At 44.4% G+C, this 26,274-nt stretch overlaps 1 protein-coding gene across 1 annotated transcript in view; it reads left to right on the top strand.

Annotated features, from left to right (window-relative positions):
• CDHR3 (cadherin related family member 3) overlaps nt 1-26,274 on the top strand; it is a 31,359-nt gene that overhangs the window by 2,163 nt on the left and 2,922 nt on the right. The window contains exons 2-17 of the mRNA XM_081211523.1: nt 3,884-4,083; nt 5,850-6,018; nt 10,203-10,276; nt 12,671-12,765; nt 12,898-13,002; nt 15,085-15,236; nt 16,243-16,432; nt 17,200-17,368; nt 19,683-19,785; nt 19,941-20,039; nt 21,112-21,341; nt 22,309-22,477; nt 23,446-23,690; nt 24,545-24,741; nt 25,522-25,535; nt 26,031-26,062. Of these exons, the coding sequence (XP_081067649.1) occupies nt 3,884-4,083; nt 5,850-6,018; nt 10,203-10,276; nt 12,671-12,765; nt 12,898-13,002; nt 15,085-15,236; nt 16,243-16,432; nt 17,200-17,368; nt 19,683-19,785; nt 19,941-20,039; nt 21,112-21,341; nt 22,309-22,477; nt 23,446-23,690; nt 24,545-24,741; nt 25,522-25,535; nt 26,031-26,062 (2,243 nt within the window). The remainder of the gene's footprint in view (nt 1-3,883; nt 4,084-5,849; nt 6,019-10,202; nt 10,277-12,670; nt 12,766-12,897; nt 13,003-15,084; nt 15,237-16,242; nt 16,433-17,199; nt 17,369-19,682; nt 19,786-19,940; nt 20,040-21,111; nt 21,342-22,308; nt 22,478-23,445; nt 23,691-24,544; nt 24,742-25,521; nt 25,536-26,030; nt 26,063-26,274) is intronic.

Below are 26,274 nucleotides of genomic sequence, written 5' to 3'. Positions count from 1 at the left end.
TTCGATGAAGGTGCCATGGTCTGATCACTACGCTCTGAAAGCCAGGATTGACTTTCCACCCCCACCCTGCTTAGGTGGCGAGCCGATTTGGGCTCGCCCGCGGAGGCTGATGGACCCGGATAGATTCCGTCAAGCCTTGCGGGACCATGCTCCCCCTGGCGACTCATTGACTGAGCTTGTTGAGGGCTGGAATACCCAGCTCCTGGCAGCCATCGATGAGATCGCACCTAAGCGCCCTCTGCGACCCCGCAGAAACCGGGCTCCCTGGTTTACCGAGGAGCTTCGGAAAATGAAGCGGGACCTCAGACGGCTAGAGCGAGTATGGCGGGGTGCCCGTGACGGAGCCTCAAGAACATCTTATAGGGTTTTTATGAAAACCTATGAGATGGCAGTGAAGGCTGCTAAGAAGTCTTACTTCTCGGCCTCCATTGCATCCGCTAGCTCTCGCCCGGCGCAATTATTTAGTATAATTCGGTCTTTAACGTCCCTTGAAGGACAGCCAAATTTAAATAACAATCTGACACACAGCTGTGAGGCATTTGCGAGCTTTTTTGCGGAGAAGGTCCTGTTGCTCCGCCATGACCTCCCTGCCAATTTGGATACAATAAAGGAACTGGAGGCCCCTCGACTGTCCTCGGGCCCAGTATTGGACCACTTTGACCGGATATCTCCAGCCGATGTGGACAGATTCCTCCAAGCTGGAAAGCCCACCACCTGTCCTCTGGACCCGTGCCCGTCATGGCTGATTAGAGCGTGTCCAGACGAGGTGCGGGGCCCCCTGGGGGATATCATCAATTTGTCCCTTGGCACCGGGATATTCCCAGGGGAACTGAAGGAGGCGGTGGTGCGTCCGCTCTTAAAGAAAACATCATTAGATCCCTCAGATCTATCCAATTACCGCCCGGTCTCGAATCTTCCATTCCTGGGTAAGGTGATTGAGAGAGCGGTTGCTGAACAGCTTGGTAGGTTTCTGGATGAAACATCTGCTCTGGACCCATTCCAGTCCGGCTTCCGCGCTGGTCATGGGACCGAGACGGCTCTGGTCGCCCTAACAGATGATCTCCGCAGACAGCTGGATCGAGGTGGGTCGGGGCTGCTGATTCTTCTAGATCTGTCAGCAGCCTTTGACATGGTCGATCACGAACTCCTGGACCACCGCCTTGCCGACGTGGGGATCCAGGGCACAGTCCTTCAATGGCTGCGCTCGTTTCTCTCTGGTCGGGGACAGAGGGTGGCGCTTGGGGGGGAATTGTCATCACGCCACTCCTTGGTGTGTGGAGTGCCTCAGGGTGCAATTCTCTCCCCGATGCTTTTTAACATCTTTATGCGCCCCCTCGCCCAGCTTGTCCGGAGTTTTGGGCTGGGTTGCCATCAGTATGCTGATGACACCCAACTCTATCTGTTGATGGATGGCCATCCTGACTCGGCCCCAGACACACTGACCAGATGTCTGGAAGCTGTGGCTGGATGGGTACGTGGGAGCCGGTTGAAGTTAAATCCTTCGAAGACAGAGGTCCTCTGGCTGGGGCGGGACGATATGGGATCGAGGGGGCAACTCCCATCTCTTGCGGGGGTGCAATTAGTGCCAGCACCGTCCGTTAAGAGTTTGGGTGTAATCTTCGATACCTCCCTCTCTATGGAGTCGCAGATTACAGCTATAACAAAGGCGGCATTTTTTCATCTCCGCCAAGCTAAGCAGTTGGCCCCTTATCTCTCTCGTCCTGACCTAGCCACTGTGATCCATGCGACGGTCACCTCCAGACTGGATTATTGTAACTCGCTCTACGTGGGGCTGCCCTTGAGACTGACCCAGAAACTCCAGCGGGTGCAGAATGCCGCGGCGAGACTCCTTATGGGGTCTTCGCTGCGAGAGCACATTCATCCGGTATTATACCAGCTGCACTGGCTCCCGGTGGAGTACAGGATCAGGTTTAAGGTGCTGGTTTTAACCTTTAAAGCCCTATACGGCCTAGGACCCTCGTACCTACGGGACCGCCTCTCCTGGTATGCCCCACAGAGAAACCTACGGTCTGCAAATAATAACATCCTCAAGGTCCCAGGCCTCAGAGAGGTTAGGCTGGCCTCAACTAGAGCCAGGGCCTTCTCGGCTGCAGCTCCAAACTGGTGGAATGCTCTGTCAAAAGAGACTAGGGCCCTGCGGGACCTGACATCTTTCCGCAGGGCCTGCAAGACAGAGTTGTTCCGCCAGGCCTTTGGTCAGGGCGCAGCCTGACTCCCTCCTCTGGCAACCTGCACATAATTCTGCTTAATTGGTTGCCATCAATTTGATTTAATTAATTTTTATAATGAAATATTTTTAGATTGTGTGATTATTTGATTGATTATTTTATTGTTGTTAGCCGCCCTGAGCCCGGCTTTGGCTGGGGAGGGCGGGATATAAATAAAATTTATTATTTATTATTATTATTATTATTCCCTGTGACCCCTCCCTCAATTGGGAGGCTGTTTTCAAGTCTAATTGCTTTCCCTGGTACAGGCAAGGAAGTGAAGCCACAGACGGAGTGGCTAGGTCTTGCAGACCACTTCTTGAATTAAGTTATAACTAATCAATGTAAAAAATATTTTTGCTTCATATTCTTGCTTAAGGACATAAGACAGTGCCTTTTTGAATCAGGTCAAGGCCCACCACAGCCAGTGTTCTCTGAAAGTACATCAGCAGGTGCTAGGTGATTCACCATAAATTTGTCAGTGGCACACTAAGGACCGCAATCCAGCTTCTGCCCATCCTGAACTAGACAGTGACTTCCTAGTGGTTTTGCTATGGACTTATAGTGCACAACTGCAAACATGGGAAGTAAAGACGGATGCATTGCTTACTGGGAATGACCTTGTTATAGGATGTGGGGTGTGAGATCAGTGCAGCTCAGTGTTGACTGTAGACTAGAGGGAAATGAATGTGATAAGTACTTCATACCTCCCTCTCTCTCTCTCTCTCTCTCTCTCTCTCTCTCTCTCTCGTGTGTGTGTATGTGTTTTAAATGTTAGTAAATGAATTTATTTTTTAAAAAAAAATTTGGGGATGACTAACTGACTTGCTTTTACATGGGGATTGATTGCATGATTTCCCCTCTATTTGCTGTTGTTATTGATTTTATTGTTGCTATAATTATATTAGCTGTTTGATATAGATTATTTAGAAAGGCCATTTGACTAGATGCAGCATTTAGGTTACACACAACTACATTTTATTCTAGAATCAATGGAGACTGAGTATTTTTACTGCCCTATGTAGTACACATATAATTTAGATCTATTGCATATTTTTTTGCCCCTGAAAAGCACTTATTGATAAACTGGTTTCACAGATTCCAAAAATAAAAGCTCATTGTAGATTGATTCTGTATTACCCAACAATGTGTGCATTTGAAAATAGATGTAGGCAGTCCCAGCAATGTGTGTGTGTGTGTGTGTGTGTGTGTGTGTGTGTGTGTCCACACCTGCACAGTGATATTGTAGGTGGGCATATACCAAGATCGCAAGCACCACTTCACTCACCTGAGACATCTCCAGGGAGGAAAATATGTGGGTAACCTAATTAAGGGAATGGTTTTCAAAGGCACATCAAATAACTATGTCCACTTTTGTGGACAGCAGGATCTAGAATCTATATGGATTGAAAGCAGCATATTGAACATAAGCATGAATGATTCTGCATTGAGAAAAACTACATTTTTGTGCTATGAATGGGTTAATGTTTTTGCAGCCATAAAGCTTAAGGTAGACAGATGGATATAGTTAGAAAGCAAAGTGGTTTCTATTTCATGGGAAGATCCTGTTAAGACAAAGTGTACGTTGTTGACCAATCTGCACTTAAAAATAATATTTCTGAACAATATATGTTTTGATTCTCTGTAATCTGCAGGGGGAAGAACACTGAGTTTTTCTGGCTTACCTGATACAGCCAATGTAACAGAAAATTCTCCAGCTGGTACTGTGGTGTATACTTTCAGTGTTGATTTAACCCCAAATGTTTCAGTGGCAAGAGGATATCCTAAAATAATAAACTCAAACCCACTCACACAAGCTTTTGAGATCAACCCTAGATCTACAATTCTGTACCAGGTAAATGTTTGCTTAGTCTCAAAATCTTGCCCGTCAGATTCTGGTGGTGGAGGATACTGTTATAACATCAATAACTTTTTCCCCCTTTAATAATAGAATGTTGAATCTAATATCTCAGTGAAACCAGTGCAAAGTAGAGTGTTGTTTAAATATATTTCCCTATAAACATAAAAATGTAAGGCTGTCATCCCACAGCCCTCATTAGAGGATTTGTAATGCCACATCACCATCCCGATTTTGCATGAAGTCGGTGTGGAGGATGTTATGTACTGGGCCAGCAGGGGGATACTGTAGATAGTTATGCAAATAAGGGATAGAAAGTGACGTTCAGTGATTGGATAGTTTTAGAAAATTGTTACAGTTACGTTGTACTGGAGCTCTATATAAGCAGGCTGACTGAACCCTTCAGTTCAGTTCTGTTCTGGCCTGTGAATAAACAAGAGCTGTTTGAAGAATCACTGTGTCGTCTGATATGTTCACCCACAACTTAACAGAGGAGGAGAGAAAAAGAGAAGGCAGGTTGCACAACACTAGTGGCCCTGGCAGAGGTGGGTTTAGTGGAACCAGTTCCCCCACAAGGGGCACCTGCCGCCTTCTTCTCAAAGCCTAGTAAGCATTGGGTTTTGGGTAGAACGTGTGAGGGCTCTGACAGGGTTCTAGGGTCCTCCTGCCTCCTTCCCAAAGCTTGACACCTTCCTTACCCAGCTTTGGGAAAGGCATCTCAAGGGCTGTGGGGGTGGGGCGTCAATTTCTGGCCTCACATAGAGCGCCATGCTACCAAGGTCTGCTGCTGATGGGAGCAAGAAGGGAGACACACTGACAGGGTGAAATTGGTGATTTAAAACAATGGCATAAGTTTGTAGAGCAGGGATGACGGGAACAGAGGGGGAAATGGTGGTTTTAAATGGTGGCAGAAATTTTAGTAAACCAAGTACTTATTCCATAAAAGAAAACCCTCATGAAAGCGGAAACATTGTGGAGTTTGATAAAAGGAAACATTCTTTTTATATGCTCTAATTTTGTACTATAAGAGAGATTTAAACACATAACTGTAGATCTGGGTCAAGTTAGATGCAATCAGTGCCCAATGAAATAAGTGTAAAAAGTTAGTAATGACTTGACTTGAGGCCCAGTGTGGTCTAGCGGTTAGACAGTGTCAACCACTCGGTTGTGAATCTCACTAGTCACCATCTCTCAGCCTAAGCTATCCCACATAGATGAAGTGAGGGAGGACTATATAAGTTATCTTGAGCTTTTTGGAGGAAAGAAGGGATATAAATGTATCACATAATTTTCTTCTTTGGCGATCACTCATAGCCGAGTAAGATTGTCTTCCATAAACATGGTTTTAACAGTGGAGGCCAATTCTGGATCCACACGTCCTTCCACAATGGGGACATTGGTTCCTGGGCGGGAGTGAATCACGGTGTGGGTTTGCCAAGCGTGCCTTCCTCTTATCATGTTTCTCCCTTTTGCCCTGAGTTTGAGTGTCTTCAAAGCCCATGACACCTTTGGTAAAGGCTGTTCTCCAATTGGAGCGCTCGCAGGCCAGTGTTTCCCAGTTGTCGGTGTTTATACTACATTTTTTTAGATTTGCCTTGAGAGAGTCTTTAAACCTCTTTTGTTGACCACCAGCATTACACTTTCCATTTTTATATCAAATAATAATTAACATGAGTACCATCAATTTCATTAGGAACTAATTGCAACTCACTTATTCTGGGTCTAACCCAATGTTTGCTAATGATTACTCATTTTTATTTTAGGTTGTTACCACTGGAAACCCTGTTCCAGATTATGAAGCTATGCCACATCGATTTGAATTACAGATCCTGGTTTATGACGAAGCTGGGGCAAATGACCTACAAATACTCACAATCGAAGTGCTGGATATACCTGAACCTCCAATGTTTCTAGGCAATCTGAAATATCAAAGTAAGTCACTTGCTTGAAATAAAAAGAGTGTTTACTACACTACTGATAGCTCACGTCCACTGGAAGAAGACTTCACCTACACCTGGAAGACGTTACTATTAGACTTGTAATAGTAAAAATCTCCCCTGCCTTCACCCCCATAATGTTTCCACTGATCTGGTGGCCCCCCTCTTCATTCTGTTGAATGGGGCCTTGGACATCTGCCCCAAAGTCCCAGTCTGAAGGCACTACTAGGTTTGCATCTGCCTTGTGATTGGAAGGGAGCACACCTGCAGGCAGTGATTCATGGGCATTGCTGACCCAAGGCATTTTGCTGCCTGAGACGACGGACGCCACCTTGAGTTCCTTAGAGGAAAGATGATATATAAATGAAATAATGAACAATAATGATTTTAAAACACCATCTCTCCATTCTCTGTGCAGAAGCTGATTGGATTGGCAATTGAATGCTATTTCAATGCTGATAGTAACAGGATAGCACACCTGATGTGGCAGCAGGCCAGGTTTCAGGGGGTTGGGCCCAAACAGGCCATGCGTCTCACACAGCTCTATCCTCCTAAAGAAGGGGTGGTCAGAGGGGGACCAGCCAGAGGGTTCACAGCGCTGGCCTCCCAGCATTGCCTGCTTGATGTGGTCAGGGCCAGCTCACACATGGAGTGGGCTGAAGCAGCCACCTTGATTGGCAGAATCCTACGGGGCGCCCGTCCCCCGCCATCACTGGGGTCGCACGCCAGTGACTTCTTCCAGTGAGATCTCACAAGTTCTCATGAGATCTCACCAGAAGCCACCTGCAAAACGCTGCAAAATAATTGCCAAACCTTGGCACTGGTTTGGAGTGAATTAGACAACGTTGGGTTCTTGGGTGCTACCAATGACCCCTGTTTTGAATATTATTTACTTAGGTTTTTTTGGGAGGTGCTTCAAAATGTGGGATTTTCACTGCAAAACTTTGGCACAGGTTTTTTTTTTGGGGGGGGGGTTCCAAATGTTGGGGTTTGTGGTTAATGAAGGGCAGCACCTTCCTGTTTTGCCTCAGGCAGTGAAACAGTACGGGCCACCGCTGGAGGTGGTCATTTCATTCTGCCTAATGGTAGTGCTGGTCCTGTTCATGGAAATACACACTGGGCACTTCTCTCTGAAGGCAAGCAAGGCATCTCCACATTGGGAGTTTTTCACCCGCTTTCACACAGTCCAAAACCATGTGGTTTGAACATTTGGAGCAGATGAGGTGTCATGCCAACTGTACCCACAGATTAGCTCCATATGTACGGAACCTGTGTACAGGGACGTCGCGGTTGTGTGTGCAGTCCGCTCTGGGTGCCATGCCTGGGGGGTGACTAAATCCCCCCGGGCGGATCGGTGTGGCAGCGCTCACACCCTCGGCAAGCAGATTTTCCCGATTGTCGTGAAAATCCACCTGCTGATCACGCAAATACACCCAGCGGGCGGCACTGGCCGCCGGGGATGCAGCCCCCGGCAGGCAGTGCTCGCATCTCCGGTGGCCAACGTCGCACACCAGGCATATTTGCATGATTGATGGGCGGCGCTGGCACCCCCAGGAGGATTGGCGTGTCCCCATGGGCAGATCGCCCCACCCCAGGATGCACATCATGTTTGCCACTCCAGGTGCCCAAGCAGCTTCCTCTGCCACTGCCTGTGTACATTTGCATGTATGGTCTTACTCTGAATTAATCATTGGGTAGAGACAGCATACAATATATGCATACAGTACAAACTTAAGGAATGCTCTCTCTGTTTAAATACGGGAGGCCCCATCTGGCACTCCCTTGATGTCTGTCCTGAGTCTTCTGTTTTAATTGCTGTGCTGTTTTAATGGGATTGTTTTAGTGTACATTTTAATTATGAAAGTTTATATTTTAGTGTTTTAAGGGAAATGTTTTATTTTGTATTTTAATTATGGAGATTTATATTTTAGTGTTTGTGTAATTGGTCTTTATGCTTGCAAACTGCTTAGAAGACTCTTTTTTGCATTAAGCAGTAAATAAATAAATTAATTTGCATTGCTAATGACCATGTAAAAAGTGAAAGAGAGAGCAAGTAAGATCTCCCTCTTCCTCGTCCTCCTCCTCCACGCACCCAGCCTACATGGTTTTGCCCAGCATGCAGGCATTAAGCCAACAGTTTGATTGGAAGTTAGGTAAGGTGTGAACAGTGAATCAAGCAGATGCATCAGACCACATCATTTCAGTGAGCACTTCAGGCACACAAGAATAGTCTATTGTGATTTGCTCAGTTGGTTAGAGCATGGAGCTGATAATGCCAAGGCTGCAGGTTCGATCCCCGCTGCATATTCCCGCATTGCAGGGAGTCAGACTAGATGATCCTCAAGGGTCCTTCCGACTCTACAAACCTAGACTCTAGGACCTATGCTTTAAATTAATTGGGGGTTTTAAAGTTATGTTCTTGTTAGAACCTCCCTCCAGTTCTGCTGATGCTTACTAGAGACTGGTGGCATTTATGTAACATTTGGAACACTGGAAAATATCAGAACGAGCACATAGTACAACAGTTTCTTTTACACTTACATGCATCTGTTTTCTCTCTCAGCTGGAGGTGCAATAAACCAATGCTTACTTCTGAGTAAACATGCATGGGCTTCAGGGCCAGCATAAAAGCACATTGGTAGACCCTCAAGCATGGCACTCCTGATTGGTCCCGGGCCAGACCCAACCTGACCTGCATTGCTGCCACCCACCAGTGTGCCACTGCCATTGTACAGTGCTGCTACCTCCACAAATCGCCCCCCTACATTTCTCAGTAGGCATTGGGCAGCGGCAGCTCATGAAGATGGGAGCCAGTCTGACACTTGGCCATTCTATAGCATCTTACTCATCAGGCACTGCATTTTGAGCAATCTATGTAGACCATTGTATTTTAGGCTATCTAAGGTTGCAGCTGGTAACCATAGATCAGAGAGGTGTGTCAGATCAGAGTGCTGCTACCAGCCAGGGATATGTCCAAGGACGATGGGTGACTACTGGTCCCAGTATGCAGCAGCACCAAGTAGGAGGCCCCAGTGTGGCGGTCGGCAGCTGCAATACTGCACAGGAGCCTTGGTCAGGTGGAAAGGGTAGTGATGATGGGCCCTTCTAAGCCCCAGGTGCCCAACCATGATGGCACTTGAAATCTGGGCCCTGATAGGATGGTTCTGTTAGTGATCCTTCACATGAAAGAACTCTGCAAGTAGGGTGCAATTTTTGAGTATAGCTTCACATCCAGTGTCCTTTACACTGCATCTTAAAGCTGCATTTCCATAAACGCTTAACAGACTTCTTAAACAAAGCAGCAAGCTTTGCAAGCATTTTAAAAGCCCTTTATTGTGTTACATCTGAAAGATACACAGGGTTTATATAGGCATCAAGTCATAATGTGTTCAGGCCTACTTACCGTATTTTTCGCCCTATAGGACGCACTTTTTCCCCTCCAAAAATGAAGGGGAAATCTGGGTGCGTCCTATGGGGCGAATGCAGGCTTTCGCTGAAGCTTGGAGAGCGAGAGGGGTCTGTGCGTACCGACCCCTCTCGCTCTCCAGGCTTCAGGAAGACATCCGCAGCCTAGGCAGCCCTGCGGGAGGTCCCGCAGGGATGTCTAGGCTGCGGATAGCATCCTGCTTCCCGGAGTGCCTGGCGCCCTGAAAGCAGAGCGCCCCTCACGCTGGGCAGACATCCGCAGCGTGTGGAGCCCTGCAGGAGTTCCCCACAGGGCTCCCCACGCTGCGGATAGCAGCCTGCTGCCCGGCAGGCGGGGCGCCCTGAAGCAGAGCGCCCCTTGCGCCAGGCAGACATCCACAGCGTGGGGAGCCCTGCAGGAGTTCCCCACAGGGCTCCCCACGCTGCGGATAGCAGCCTGCCACCCGGCGGGCGGGGCGCCCTGAAGCAGAGCGCCCCTCGCGCCGGGCAGACATCGGCCAGCCCCACAAGCTCGGGGGACAGCAGGGAGGCGCAGCGCCGCCATCCTGCTGTTCCTCGACCTGGTTCGGTTTCCCCGACCTGCTTTTGGGGGGGAAATAAAGGGGGGAATTCCTTTATTTCCCCCCCCAAAAAAACTAGGTGCGTCCTATGGGACGGAGCGTCCTATGGGATGAAAAATACGGTACCTATATGCTTGCATAATATCTTCATAACCTCTTTAATTTAATGCACATTATACTTTCATCTCCACAGCTGTTATGATCTACCAATTTGAAGGATCACCAAGTGGAAACATATACCAAATTAATGTAACCACTCCTGTTAAGGTAAGTCAATGTGAGTTTAATTTTAGAAAATAATGTTCTAGGAAATACAACACGGCGGAAAGTGAGGCCGCGTGGCTGGCACAGCAGCAAGTTAAGCTGCAGTCCACGCCCCCTCCAAGCCGCCTGGTTGGGCGCTTGCCCGTGGGCGTGGTGCACCAGCCAGGTGAGTGGGTGGCAGGGGGCTAACGCCCCCTGCTTGAGGCAGAGATCGGATCCCGCCCACAACCCCTCCCCTCTTGAGAGTCTTTCTAGGAAATACCACAGTTAAAACTTTTCTCAACTGAATTCGGTAATCAGAAGTGATCAAAAGCCACACAGCATATCTGAAACTTATTGCACTGAAGCACTGAAGTCTTTGACATTGATTGACTGAGTTACTGTGATGACAAGCTGGGTGGAGGAACAATATTAAAAGCGACAGTGTTCACAGTCCAGCTTTGGTGAGTAGGGATAGTTTTCAGTTTGGCGGGGATTAAGATATCACACAGAAAACTAGAGTAAAAAAAAAAGTTCATTTTTTCAGATGTGTCCACATTACCTTATAATTTTTCCTCTTGATAGTACCTGGAAGATTTCCAGGTGTTGGGACGTAACAACGTCTTCTTTTAAAAAAGACTGTTAAATTCATTTTATAAAGTGTATTTTATAATGAGAAAAATTATAACAACAGATGAAAATTAAAAGAGGAAAAGCAAACAGTAAAATAGATGCGTAGAACAAGTAAGGAAAATAACTTATGAGCTGGTGTGCTTGGGTATAGTCTATAGTGCATTACTCTGACTGGGGGGAAAATGACCCATAATAATAGGCTTTTAAGGAGATAAACTACTCTGATACACTTAAGTCTATCTGGTTTCCATTTTTGTAAACACCTGCAGAAGAACCTCCAGAAGAAATTTCAGAACTGATTTATGGGGCATGCAATGGAAGGTGAGAGTGGGAATTTCTGTTGCACAAATGGAAATCCTTGCATTGATGAAACAAATGGGTTGGATCCTGCCCATGTCTTAGTTCAGCCAAGACGTTGTCAGCATTTTCTGACTTCCCAGAATCCAGACAGAGAGACATTATTGCCCTTGAGAATACCATCAAGGCCTGCTTAAACTATGATACGGTTGCCATATTTCAAACAGTGACAGAAAAATAAAAAAATTCCTTCCAGTAGCACCTTAAAGACCAACTAAGTTAGTTCTTGGTACGAGCTTTCGTGTGCATGCACACTTCTTCAGATACACTGTGTATTATTTTGACTATGGCAGACCAACACGGCTACCTATCTGTAAGTGACAGAAAAGTTATTAAGCTTTTTTGGCAAAGTTGTTGAGCTATTTTTATGAAAAATTGGCAAAAACACAGCCGACACGGGCTGTCATACATCCGGATTTTCTCCAGACATTTTTCCGATTTCTGCACAGACACCGGATTCCAGATATGTTCGAGAAATCCTGGCCGTATGGCAACCCTAAACTATTAGTCAGTTTCTTGACCTAAGTTTGTTTCCACTACATTCCCAAACATTACCTAAGTAACACAACTAAGAATGAGTTTTTGCAGGTCACACAACTATATATTAGGACCACATGCTTCTTTGCTTACCTTTTTACAAAGGATGATGTGTTTTGGTGCTCCTTGGAATTCTTAGCGCATTAGCTTCTTTCCCTACCCATCTCATGAGGGTTTGATGTTATTGTTTCTGTCTTGGAAGAAGGAGTTATCCCACGTGGGATTGTGTGAAGTTGATATTGGTTGTGGGGTTTTTTTTACTATACAGTTCAGAGTATTTATTTTAATAATTTATATATTGCTTAATACAACAGTTTTTATGTGATGTACAGTATGTGTGAAGATAAGATGTTGCGCATGTGAAAAATCATCAGGGTTAAAATAGAATGAAGGTGATGACATAACGCAGTAGGACAAAGGCAGAGATTGGGTATAACCTGGGGAAACTGTCCAGGCTAATCGCTGGAGGAATGACCGCTCCCCGCATAAAACGGGGGGCGACCTTTGCGTGGACGCGCGCAGCCCCTGGATCTGGAGCGGCTCCATTCAGCATAGGCTTGGCTTTGCCTTCCCTCAGGTGGGATACCTGGAGGTCTCCGCCTACCCCAGTCAGTTGTCCAATCCCACCTGGGGGAAGCGTTGCCAAGGAGATCAGGCCAGGTGGGGGAGGGATTACCTGCCCACACAATAGAGGGAGGATCTTACCTGGGAATCCTCACTTGGCTCCAGAGCTAATCGCTGGAGGAATTATGGCTCTGCGGCATTTCCTGTAAAGAAAGCAGGGAGTGAGTTACCAAATGGAGCACAATTCACTAGCCATTTGCATCTCTCGTATTCATACTGCACAACAAAGCAGTACTGTGATCTCCCAATTTGTGTCATTGATTTCAGTATTCCATGACCCCAGCATCACCACTGTTCTCTGTTTCTGGAACTGGAACCATTTCTTCCTTGAAAGTATTTGATTATGAGAAAGATCCACATAGGTGAGTACGTATTATGTAGGTAGTCCCTAAATGAGCACTTAACTTGGATTTTTTAATCGATTATTGCTAGCAGAGAAGAGATCTGTCGTATGGAACCCACAATGTGACGTTTTGGGTGTTTTGGTTTTACAGCTATATGTTAAACATTACGGCAACAGACCACCTTGGTCGGAATACCAGTGGGACTCTGATAGTCACTATCATAAACAAGAATGACGAACAACCTTATTTTACCATGTAAGTGAAAAATTCTAGGTGTATCAAAACAGTGTATTTTGGCTTTATAAGTGGATGGCAGCTCACACAAACTGTAGCCTTATTGGAGTTCACCGATTGGGTCTGCGTTGCTCCGTGACAGGAGGAAGGAAGTCAAAATGACACCGAGTTGGTTCAAAGAAAGAGTTTATTCTGCTCTCCGGATAGCAGAAGGCACTTGCGTGGTGAGTCCACAGCAAGTCCAAAGAAATGACACGTTTCATGCAGTATATATACCCTCCAGGCACCCTCTCCCTCCTTCCAACCACGTCAGCTTGTATACGTAGGTTGACATTACATATGTTCCTGCTCCGGCACTCTTAACCATAAGAGGGATTTCCTTCCTGCACTTCTGACCATAAAAGGATATTCCTGTTCCTACTCCTATCTTGGAGCAAGAGGTCACTACTTCCGAGAACATGCTCTGGCGTTAGTCCCAGACTTGGGTCTCTGCGTCATTTGTGGTCAGGACATAAGATATGTCTGTGTCTGTTCTACTGGTAAAGTCAAGGCCAGTCTTGCCGTCAAACTGATAAGGGAGAGAGCTGTGTTCTTGTTTTGCATTTGCTCAACGGCTAAAGTTTATGCATTTTAGCTAAGGAGAAATGGGGATTTTGGTGCAGTTTAAAAACTGCCTGCACAGTCAGTTTTGGGTTTTGGAAACCCATTCCTTCAAAACCACTTCACGCATAGCTGGGATGGATGAGTCTAAGCCCTGTCCTGCCTGTGATCACCTCATTACCACCGCCACCACCACATTCAACCACCATCAGAAGGAGCTCTACCTATGTACATCTGTACACACATAGAACTCCTTTTGATATCCACTGAAAGTGTGAACGGTTGGAGTGAGGTGGTGGGTGGATGTGACTAGACACCCTCTGCTCCTTCTGTGAATTCTTTCAATACGGAGGAGGCATCTGGAACTGTCCTCTTTCAGTGTTAATGATCCATGTGTTTTGGATGGTTCCAACACAGTGATTAACAAATTTGAGTTTTCTGCTCAATATTTGGCAGGTTATTTCAGTTCAGCATGTCAGGGTCAAACAGATTCAAGACTGAATCTTCTAGATATTATTATTATTATTATTATTAATTTGTTGTTGTTGTTGTTGTTACTTTTAAGCAGCTGTGAGGCATTCTTATTTTTATCAGAAAAGTGACACCCAGTTCTATACAGTGGTACCTCGGGTTACATACGCTTCAGGTTACATACGCTTCAGGTTACAGACTCTGCTAACCCAGAAATATTACCTCGGGTTAAGAACTTTGCTTCAGGATGAGAACAGAAATCATGCGGCAGCGGCACGGCGACAGCGGGAGGCCCCATTAGCTAAAGTGGTGTTTCAGGTTAAGAACAGTTTCAGGTTAAGAACGGACCTCCGGAATGAATTAAGTACGTAACCAGAGGTACCACTGTATTTCTGTTTACATATATTGACAATGATTAGCATGTGGGACACATGCTAGACAGTGATTTTCACCAAACAATTTTTTTTGTCTGGTCACGATGCTAGGACATACCATATGGGATAGTTCTGTGGGTGTGTCATTTAGTGTGGCACAAAAGTTACTTTGAGGTGTAAAACCACTTCATAAATGCAGCTTGGGAGTGGGCTTCTCATGTTAAAGTGTTCCATGGCACCCTGGGGTGCCTTGAATGATGGCCAAAGGTGCCGCAGGCAACACTGGCTTCTGTCCCTCTTTCCTTCGCTGCTTCCTCTGATGCCCTCTTGCGTCTCTGCCTCCCAAAGGCTTGCACAGCCTTTTGTTGCAGCAGCCCTGAGATCCACCTGTCTCTGGAAGGATCAAGGTCAGCTTATTATCATACTTTTTGTCTAAGGCACTCAAGGAAGTGGTCATGAATCTTCACAACAACTCTGTGAGGTAGGTTAGGCTGAGAAATAGTGACTGGCTCAAGGTCACCTAATGAAGTTCACACTGGTCACACTGAAGAGACAATAATCTAGAGTCTAGATATTTTTAACCCAAGATGCCAGTTCTCTTTTATACAAGGAAGAGCTGCTCAAACCCGCACGTTTGTGGCTTCATTTTCTACAACAGGAAACAAAGAGCTTTCAGTGTTCTAGAAGAAAGTCTACCAGGAGACATGGTTGCCAATGTAACAGCTAAGGATCCGGATGATGAGGACGGTGTTAGTAGTCTTCGCTTCAGGATCATTCCTGAAGGGATTCCTTATTTCTCCATTGATACAGGTCAGCATTTCATTTTACGGATTCCTGAAGGATTTGGAATGGCAAGAAACATTGTGGGCTACGGAAAGCAAATTCACTGAGTAAATGTTGAAGGAACTGAGCTTGCTTGGCCCAGAGAAGAGTAGGCAAGAGGAGGGTCATGATATAACCTTTCAAATATCTGAAGGGCTGGCACAGAAGGGGGCAAAGACATGCTCTCTCTGCTGCATCAAGGGGCAGGAAAAGATCTAATGGGCTTACATTACAGAAGACAGTAAGGGTTTTGCTTGAACCTTGGCAGAAATGTCTTAATAGAAAGAGGAGTTTGGCAATGGAACCTGTTACCTAGAGAGGTGGTGGTGGGCTGTCTCTCATTAGAGGTCATCAGGCAAAGGCTGGCAGCCAACAATTGAGGAAACTCTGGTTTTGGCTACCATGAGTAGTAGCTTGGGCTAGGTGGCCCATGAAACTCTCTCTAGCTCTCTAGGATTTTGTTCTACTTGCTTCTCTACAGTTTGGAGGTAACCAAAAAAACCTGTGGTTTATCATTAAGGGAACATGCAATTAGGCTTCTTTTTTTAAAATTAAAAAAATCCCAACCTTCTATTGGAAGCAATAGAAATATTTTCCCCCAAGTCAATTTGCCATTCATTGGGTATTTTTCGGTGTGGGGACGGAGATAATCACAACCATGGGGTGGAGGGAACTCTTCCTTCCCTGTGTTCGTTGACCTCCTGCACCGAAACCCTAAATGCAATTAATTTAAGGGGAAAAGCTGCTATTTAGTTTCTATTGATCTCTCCCACCGACTGAAGCAAGTGCTGCTGATTCTAGAATGTCTCACAGATCAGAAAAACTGGGAGTGTATAACTCTATATTTAGAGTGAGAGAGTAGAGTGGGGGAATTGGTGTTTGGAAACAAATGTATGTAGGATGTGGAACACCCTTTCAAAATAAAATTCCTAAGTCACAGAAGATATTTGTGCTGCACGCAATTGGAAATGCTTACAGTATATTTCTTTCTCAGTAACTGGTGTGCTTCTGGTGGCTAGAAGAATAGACCGAGACTCGGACCAATTGCGAGAACATCCCAACATTACATTGATCATTCGCGTTGACGATAGGCCTAGCGGTGGACAATATGCTGAAACAGAAATTGTTGTAACTATTGAAGATATTAACGACAAACCACCAGAATGTGACAAATACAATTACAGGTATTTGTATTTTTGCACTTTTATCAAATTCCACAACATTTGAGCAAGTTTTCAGAACAGATTATATCTCCTGAATCTTTTTTAGCACAGGGTTTGTGCTAAAAGTTATGAAGTTGTAGTGGTTATTGTAATTTATTGTTAGAATAAAAACCAAGCCCCACCAAAACATTAGGATTAAATTATTTTCTTAATAAAGGCCACTCTCCAGTACTAGCAACACTATCCACTGAAATATATAAATTCAATAAATAATAGTAGTAATAATAATAAAATGGCAAAATAAAATCCTTATAAGAAAATGTAGTAGGATAGTTGTTATATATTTATATATTTAAAATTCTTGTCCTAAGTCACTGTCAAAACGTCTTAGCAAATTGTCAAAACTTGTTAGCAAATTATGCCCTCTTGAGCTCTCCTGTCTTTTTGGCTATCTTCCTTATGTTTTCCAGCCCCACAATGCTCCTTTCTAAATGCCAGCAGCTCATATTTCATCCCAGGACCTATTTTAGATTTTTCATAATCAGACCAACTTTCTGCTTTTCCCAAAGAAGCTGTGCTTTGTCATTTTTTAAATAGCCAAGCTCCCCCCTCCCCCACCAGAATGTTTATAGAATATAGTTTATATTCTGTGACATCACAGCCGCTCTGCCAAAGGCTAGAGTGGACTCGCTGACAAACAACAAAGGATAATGGATTTTTTATCCCATGTACAATATTAATTTGGCCTGGAATAAGGATTATCAGTTATTTGTGCCTTTGTTTAAAAGGAGAGAGATAAAAGAAACAGACCGCCCTGGAGAAATAATTCTTGATTTGAAAAATTGCTGTCGTGACTATGATGCTGAGTTACAAAACCAGCTGTTTAACTTCACTGGATTGTCTGGCGTTGGAAGTAGCAAGTTCACACAGGATCCACCTGGTTCTGGAAGGATCAAGGTCAGCTTATTATTGATTTATTCTCAAAATATTTATTTACTAAATTAAGAAAATTTAGATCCCCCAGAGCTTATTGCTCTGTACAAAGAGGAAACTAATATTTAAAAAAAACAACACAAAATGAATGGCAACAGATATGTAATGGAAGTAACAATTGCCAGAACAGCAGAGGCAACCTTAAAATACTAGAAAGTAAAAACGCATTTAGAACTACTGGTTCTCAAAGCAACCTGCATAGAATTATCAACACAGCAATTAAAATGAAAGTATAACTAACATAGGCATCACTAAAACTGGCAAGCCAAGGCCAAACACTGTACAGAAAATAAAGCAACAATACAGTTTCTAGAGTCTCTTTCTAGGTACTCAAATGCCTTTTTTAAAACAGGAAAACCTGTAAGTCAGGTGGACCCTGATGATTGTACAGTTCCAGTACACATAGTTTGGCTTACCGTGTCACGTGCAATAGTTCCTCAACTGGAATTGTTGTTCTTCCAAAACAGGAAGTATGCATATGGGTTTTTTTGCTACAGTTTTTTTTCATAAATGAATTACAGGAAACAGATCTAAATCACAAAAGAAAGCTCTGCTAGTGGAGGAGTTTCTGTGTTACTCTTCAATAAAAACTTTGTGGGCAGCATACAATAACATAATAGAAACTATAAAATTGCTACCGGATAACACTTAGAAGCAGCATTAAAACTGGATACCACTGTAATCAACATCCACCTTATGCTATATGGTCGAACATCCTAGCTAACAAATAGGTCTTCACCTGGTGCCAAAATGACATCAAAGTTGAGGTTTGTTGAGCCGCCCCAGGGAGGGCTTTTCAAGAAGGGGAGCCACAACTGAAAAGGCCTTTTTCTGGTTGCTTCCCAAATAACTTCAGATGGGGAACATGGAAGAGGGGTTTGAAGATGATCACAAAGTTTAGGCAGGTTTGTGTAGTAGAAGATGGTCCTTAAGGTAGCCAGGTTCCAAGGGCTTTCTAGATACAGTGGTACCTCGGTTTAAGAATACTCAAGTTTAATAACGGTTTGGTTTACAAACTCCACAAAACCGGAAATAATGTTTTGGTTTGAGAACTTTACCTCGGTCTGAGAACGGAATCTGAACGATAGAAGGGCACTGGCGGCGGGAGGCCTCATTAGGGAAAGTGCACCTCCGTTTAAGAACGGTTTGGGTTTAAGAACGGACTTCCGGAATGGATTAAGTTCATAAACTGAGGTACCACTAGCAATTGCTAGTGTTTTGAATTGTGCCTGGAAATGGATTGCCAGCTGGTGTAGCTGTTGGGAGATCTGGCCAAGTATGATTCATATAGCCAGTCCCAGTTAGTAACCAGCTGCATGTTGCACTGACCGATGTTTCCAGGAAGTATTTAAGGTTAGTCCCATATACATTGCAATAGTCAAATTTTGAAGTTACCAGGGCCACACTACTTCTGTCCAGGAGGGGTCACAACCTAAGCTGGTGGGAAGAGGTTGCTCAGGATCGATAGAGGCAAACTTTCATGAGTAACTGGTGTTCCTGAAATTGAATAATACTAACCTTTAAGAAGCAATCCTAAGCTCCTGGGAAGGGTAGTTGAGGAGGCCTCCCATACTACAGATCTCCATCTCCAAGCACCACGGATGGAGAAGGAGCTTCACCTCTGGGCGGCGTCTTGTTTTGATGGCGGAAAACTTCTCACCACGACTCCACTGCCTGTGTTCTGACAAGGGAAGAAAAGGAACATGTTGGGGTGGATCAGGGAGGCCTTTAAAAACAGTTCCAGGGAGCACTTTTTGAAAAGAATAACCAAGTACAAAAAGTGGGGCAGTTGCTCCCCATCTACTTCCCTGTCTAGTGTACATTCAGCAGGAGGTAGTGTACATTCAGCTTAGGAGGTAGTGGTCCTTCTGCCATGAATTGTCCTTCCTCTCCCCTTTCCATTGGATTACAGTCAGACCTCAGGTTGAATGTGCTTCTGGTTGAGCGCTTTTGGGTTGCGCTCCACAGCAACCTAGAAGTAACGGAACGCCTTATTCCAGGTTTCGCTGCTCACGCATGCGCAGATGCTCAGAATGACGTCACACGCATGTGCGGAAGCAGCAAAACATGACCCACGCACGTGCAGACGTACCATCGCATCTTACGTTCCATTCAGGATGCGAACAGGGCTCCGGAACGGATCCCGTTCGCATCCCGAGGTACCACTGTACTCTGTTAAGGAAATAAACCTTTCCTATGCAGCTTATCACTAAAGTCACAATACAATACAAATCGCAATAAGCCACCAGCAAATAAAATTCTCCCAATTTTTATCCAGCTGATAGGGAATGTGGATCTTGAAAACGCAACTGATGGAGCAGAGAAGGAAGAATATACTCTGACCACTGAGGTGCAGAATATTGCTTTCCCATACTATGCTAGCAAGTATCTCCTTTATTCTTCTTATTTATTATTTTATTATTTTATTTTTCTACATTCTTCTTCTGAAGGAACCGGTCTCTTTAAAATAGGATTTGCAACTTTAAAACAGGATTTGTTTCATCCTTCATCCTTCCCTTAATTGCTATATTTACAGATATTATCTACATTTATGTCAAAATAGAACCGGTCAACGAGTTTAAGCCAGTATTCAGTGATGCTTCGTATGTTTTTAATGTGTCAGAAATAGCAGCAGGTAAGTAACAACACTTCTTTCAGAAATGTACAAGGCTGTAGAATGTAAGTATACTCCAAAATAATGTCCGATTGTATGGGGCCATCAGCCACTCATCCTTTCAAGCAAGTAGTCGTGCTGGCTTAATGCTGCATTCATTCATTTTAGTTAGTAAGTTACACAAACACACAAACACACAAACAAACAAACACACACACACCAGTCAAGTGCTTGCCCCTCTCTCTGCCAAGCAGTGGCAAGAGCCCATAGGGTCCCAGGCACTCAGACAGGATCTGTGATGCTTTGGAGAATTGAAGGCATGGTGGAGAGTTTTGTGGCTTTAAGAAAAATGGTTTATTCACCTATTTATGCCTTCAGTCTGCATGAAGGGAGTCCAGATCTTACTGCGTGGTCATTTCAAGCGGGGTTTGTACCCCACAGCTATGCAGCCCTGGAGCCCAAGGCATCTCTGCAGCCAGACTCCTCCAAAGATGGAGCTCAGCTCTTCTTCCTGCTTCTTATTCCCAACACACCTTGGCAACCTGTTCACATCTCCGGGTGGCGGTGGTGGGGAGAGTTCTCTTGTATTGCTAATAGCCCTCTATTGTTCTTTTGATAGCCATAGCTCAGCCAGGTTGGTTTGTATAAGCCAGCCCAGGAATTCCCTGCCTGGCACAGCTCTGCAGCTTGTACTTTAATTCATATCCCAATTGATCAAAATCCTAGCATTTAGCATATAAATAAATAAACAATAGTGGGTGGTATTCAACTAAGTTTTACTCTGAATGGGACCCATTGAAATGAATGAATATGACTAAGTTAGGTCTGCTAATTTCTGTGGGTCTACTTTGAGTAAAACGTAGTTGAAGATTTATTTATTTACCTGTCAAATTTATAAAGCTTTCCATCACCAAACATTCCCTAGGCAGCTTACAGCAGAATATTAGGAATGCAGTTATAATAATAATGAAAACCATCAATAAGAAAAGCAGTTATGGAAACTGCTGAGGCAATCTGCAAAGTCCTTCGCCTTTAATATTGGAAATATATTTCCCTCCAAGATGTGTGCGTTTCAAATGTTGCTTCATTTCAGTTTATTCCAGAATCGGACAAGTGATTGCTACAGACAAAGATGTACCACCCACTGGAATATCATATTCAATTTCAGTTGGAAAAGGCAACCCTAACTTCTCAGAAATTTTCTGGATTGATCCTACAGGGGGCTTCTTGACAATTATAGCTAGATTAGACTACGAAACATGGCAGAGTGCCATTCTCATGGTGCAGGCCTCTGACAACAATGGCGAGTCTGCAACTGTGCCAGTGAGTAAGATGCTGGCTTTTAGGCCAATATGTCTACTTCTAATATGTGCACTTTTCTTCCAAGTGTCTAATAAAAACAATAGGGCTTGCAAGGCATTCCAAGAGTGCAGAGACATGAGGGTTTTCTGAACTGGATGAGTTTCATGTTTCAATTTCCACTATTCCATTCCAAAACTCAGAGCTATCCTTCATCAAGACCTGACAGCTTCTAGACCCTGAGTCAAATGGGACCTCCTTAGAAAAGGAAGTTGCTTCCACCTAGCGAGGACTTTGAGGCAGCCTCTATAAAGGGCACGCCATCCTTGCACTCAAGGGCTCCAACATATACCCTTTGCCACATGCCTGCCTTCCCCTTATGGCACAGCAGCTCCAAAAACAAACAAAGACAATAGCAAACCTGAAGAGAAATGGTCAGCTGAAGAACGGAGTGGTCACTTGGCAGCCTGACATCTTCACTAAGGTCTGCTGCTGAGGGATGAGACCTGACTTAAGTGCTAGCAGGACTGAGTACCCCACATGAAAAGTAGGCTTTCCATAAGGAGAATCCCGCATCAACCTCTGCTTGGCAGGAGCTGGTATAACACCTATCCTTTCTTTGTGGGCAGCTCTCCTGCTATTTCAGCAAATGCCCTGGACCCTGGTTCCCCCATCTCCCTTGTAGGCCTGTGACTCCATCCCACCTGCTCCTGTTTGCAGAAATGGGACACTCCTTGTTCACACTGGTTTGCTCATTGGAATGGATAAACAATTATGAAAGAAACCCTCTCTTGACATCTTTTAGACCCATTGAAATTAATGAGCCTAAGTTAGTCATGTCTATTCTGAGTAGGACTAGTGTTGAATACCACGCAATATCCCTAAAAGGTGGGTGGGAGAGGATCAGTTCTTGCCAGTGAGTATAAAAAAGTAACCCAGCTTAATTACAGGAAAGGTGGTTTCATACACACACCTTGCTCCCTTCTTTTAGGTAACAGTGAATGTTCTTGAAGCAAATGATGAGCCACCAATCTGCAGTCCTAATTCATATTTGCTGAACATCCCAGTAGACCAAACTTCTGGCAACATTGCTGGATTCCATATTACATGTGTGGATCGCGATTCAAGTCCTAGATCATTCCGTTATTCTTTTGATTCAGGTAATTTACTTTTGAATTTCCCTGTGTGATTGTTTGCTAGCAGTCTTTAATAGAATCAAGTGTAGCTCTGGAGCCAAGTGAGGATTCCCAGGTAAGATCCTCCCTCTATTGTGTGGGCAGGTAATCCCTCCCCTACCTGGCCTGGTCTCCTTGGCAACGCTTCCCCCAGGTGGAATTGGACAACTGACTGAGGTAGGCGGAGACCTCCAGGTATCCCACCTGAGGGAAGGCAAACCAAGCCTATGCTGTTGGAGCCGCTAGGAAAGGGCGCCCCCCGTTTTAAGCGTGGAGCGGTCATTACAACCAAACATTTCATGTGTTTTTGATTGTATATGACGTTGGTTCCCAGGGCCAGTCCTACCTTTAGGCAGAATGAAGCAACTGCCTCGGTCAGTGGATGCTGGAGGGTGGGGCAAGAAGTAGTGCAAGAGGTTGGAGGACAGAATTGTGTGGGCTATGCAGCCTCCCTAAAGTAACTGGCTGCTCTCAGGTATAGCTCTCAGGTACAGTGGAGGATGCTGTTCCATCATCAGTATGTGCTCTGGTCCATGATGATGTTTGTAGTCAAGGGAAGATAATGGCCCAGGCAACATGGAAATCATTGGGTCCAGGTGCAGATGAGAAGGTCAGGACACCTTGGATAGGGATCAAGGTGGTGGTTCAGAACCACAGTTCCTGATCTTGCAGCTGAGCTAGAAATTACAAATTTTCTCAGCATAGCAGCTGACAGAGCTTTATAGTCCGCTAGCATGATGACTTGGTTGTCTGAAACGTACATCAGCTGTAAGGGACAGAGCAACGTAAGTCAATGGGGAGCAAAACTTGTGCATTGAGATTTCTATGCAGTAACCACCAGGTTAATTGGAAATGTCACAAATCCATCCATGCTAGAGAATCAAAATCAGAAGCTTCCTTCCTGTAATTTGCTACACGTTTTAATCTGCAATTTTACCTTGGCTTTGTTTTAGGTAATGTGAATAACCACTTCGCTTTCTCACCAAATGCTGGCTCCAATGTCTCGCGGCTCATCCTTGCATCCCCTTTTAACTTCGAAAGCGGCTTGGATAAAATTTGGAACTACAGGCTGAAAGTCTTCATAACAGACGATAACCTACTGTCAGTGGGAGACAGAGCTACAGTCCGCATTGAAACTGGCACAGTGACTCTAACCATCAACGTCATCCCAAAGCCAACCACAGAGGCCCCGACAACAGTAAGTGCTGAAGAATGCAAGTCCCTGTCTGTGTGGCATTAAGAGGCATCAGTAAATATGCCTCTTAATAAGTGGAACCTCTGGATTCCCCTAGGGGGGATGTGAAAAGCCTGGGCCCACCTCTTCACAGCTTCTCCACAAAGTAGTTTTCCAGTGAAATGATTTGTTGACTAGGAGTGTGTCATTAACGCTACCATTTTGAATTCGGGTTGGGAACCTTTGTGTGTGTGTGTTTGAATCTGGCCCTCAGGACTCTCCCTCAGTCATGCCTCCACCCTAGCCACGCACCGCTCTGAGTATTTTTGCATGCCTGGGGTGTGTCCTTGAACTGTGATAATGTCTCTTTCTATCCTCAATTCAGGGAAACGAGGTGGGGAAGGCTGTGCTTGGGTGGGTGTAAAAATGAAAAAAATATATTTCTCCGCCCACTTTTGCCCCTGGCCCCCAGAAGGTTGCCCACAAAGCAATATGGCCCGCAGGTTGCAAAAGGCTCCCCCCTCACTTCTTTAGAAGTCTCTCTATCTATGACAATCGCTGAGCTAAAATAAACCATAGTTTCTAAACACATCCACAAAGGCTGCAATCCTATATTCATTTGCTTGGGAATAAGTCCCATTGACCCAAGGGGTTTACTTATAGAAACTAACCCCCTGCAATTCAGGAATCTTTTGCTCAATCCCACCGTCCTGAGATTTAAGAGTCTCATGCTCTACTGACTGAGCTGGACAGAGAGACATGCATACAATTGCACTCTAACAGTCTCAAAAGTACCTGCAGTATATAGTTACTACTGAAAGGCTAACCTTCCATTATGAATGTGTTTCTTTTGACATTTTTAAATTTTGTTTTGCAAGCCTCGTGTTATCATTTTGACTAGCAGAGAAAATGTGTATTCTGCCTTGGCTTGGTACGTGCCATTCATCATTTCCCTTGGCAGCGTGATCCTCCTTGGGCTTCTTGCGTATCTCACCTTTTGGCTGGCAAAATACATCCGCGCCCACTGCCCACCAAAGCCTAGAGCTCCAAAACCTAGAGCTGATAAACAGCCACTGTAAGTAATTGACAGAAACAATGCACCTTGTATCATTTCTTTCTACACTAATATATTACTGCCTCCACTAAGAATCCATGCAGGTCAACAAGATCACATACCCTCAATTGTTTCCACTACACTTAAGTTTCAATGTAAAATACGCACTTTACCTAGAATCTCACATGGTACATGGACTATGTTTTACAGCAGCTTGTCTTTTTTTGCACAAAAGAAAACTGAAAGCAAAACGCAAAATACTAATACTGAATATAATAGAGTAGCCTTTGTTCAAGAAAGACAAAGTAAAATTACTTTTAAAACATGCAACATTTTGCCATTCACGTGAATTGCATTAGACAAAATTTAGTAGCAGAAATTAATAACTGTATTATATGAACACCCAGTTGCTCTTATCTGTCTGCAGCAAGGCAACTGGAGGAAGATGGGTGGGTATGAGATAACAACAGGAATGAACCCTCAGTAGGAGGAGCACCTAACAGAACATCATAGTCCCTGGTATGTTGCTTTCTTCCCCTGGCATAAAAGCACTAAAATGTTATGCCATGCATATTGTGTTTAGGGGCAGACTTCATTCACACGGCCATCAGTACCAAATTGCATTGTTATGATATCTGCCACTTAAACCTGGATCATGAGCAAATGCCCGTCACCCAAAATTTGGAGTCTCCGTTGTGTTTGATATGTATTATAGGATTAAATGCTCATTTGTGTATTGTGTTGCCAAATGACTGCTCAAATAGATTAACATTTATCTATTTGTTTATTATTTTACGACAGGATGAAACCACCAGGTATGCGTTTCCCCTTTTTTCAAATTGTGTGCGTATTTCTCAGATTTCAGTCCAGATTTGCATGTTCTAAAGTCCTGTTGAGGTCAAATAACAAGGTTAGATCGAAATCTAGACCAGAATGTAATGTTTCAAATATTAGCAGAGCTGGGCAGGGTTTTGTTATATGGTTTCTAGCCAACAAGACTGGTACTCTCCACCACATTTGTTTGAAGCTGCAGTGCCTGCTTCCTTCCCCATATGTATCACTTGCTAGGTCAGTAACTGGAGGCACAAACTGGATTCAGCTGTGCATTTGAATTCAATCTGAGTGTGGAAACCACCCACCACTAATTCATCCATCCATCTGCACTACATTGCTTTCAATGGGGTGCATATTATTTATTTAGTGTTTTTTTAAAATTTAAACTATGCCCATAATTACAGGTCTAGTTTAAATCTGGGGTATTGTTAAAAGTTAGCATAAGCAAGACCATATTTTCCGTTTTTTCCCAATAGAAAAGAAGAAAGCTAAGAAAGAAGTGGTTTGGGTATGTATGCTATCAAACAGAAAATAAAAAGAAGTGTTGGTAGCATAAGACTCTCCTTTTCTTCTTTCTTCCCATCCTAATGTTATAGAAGCTTTTCCTTTCTGTTCAGAACCTACATTCAAAATACAAAGCACACAAGTATTTGAGTCACTGCTTTTCTTGCTGTAATGCACAGAAGAGCCCAGCCACTCCCTAGTTGCTGTTTCCTTGTA

Source organism: Podarcis bocagei (assembly GCF_964188305.1).
Source record: "Podarcis bocagei genome assembly, chromosome: 10".
In the NCBI taxonomy this organism is placed as follows: domain Eukaryota; kingdom Metazoa; phylum Chordata; class Lepidosauria; order Squamata; family Lacertidae; genus Podarcis; species Podarcis bocagei.
The sequence above is the reverse complement of the archived record's forward strand: the minus strand, read 5'-3'. Positions and strand labels throughout refer to the sequence as shown.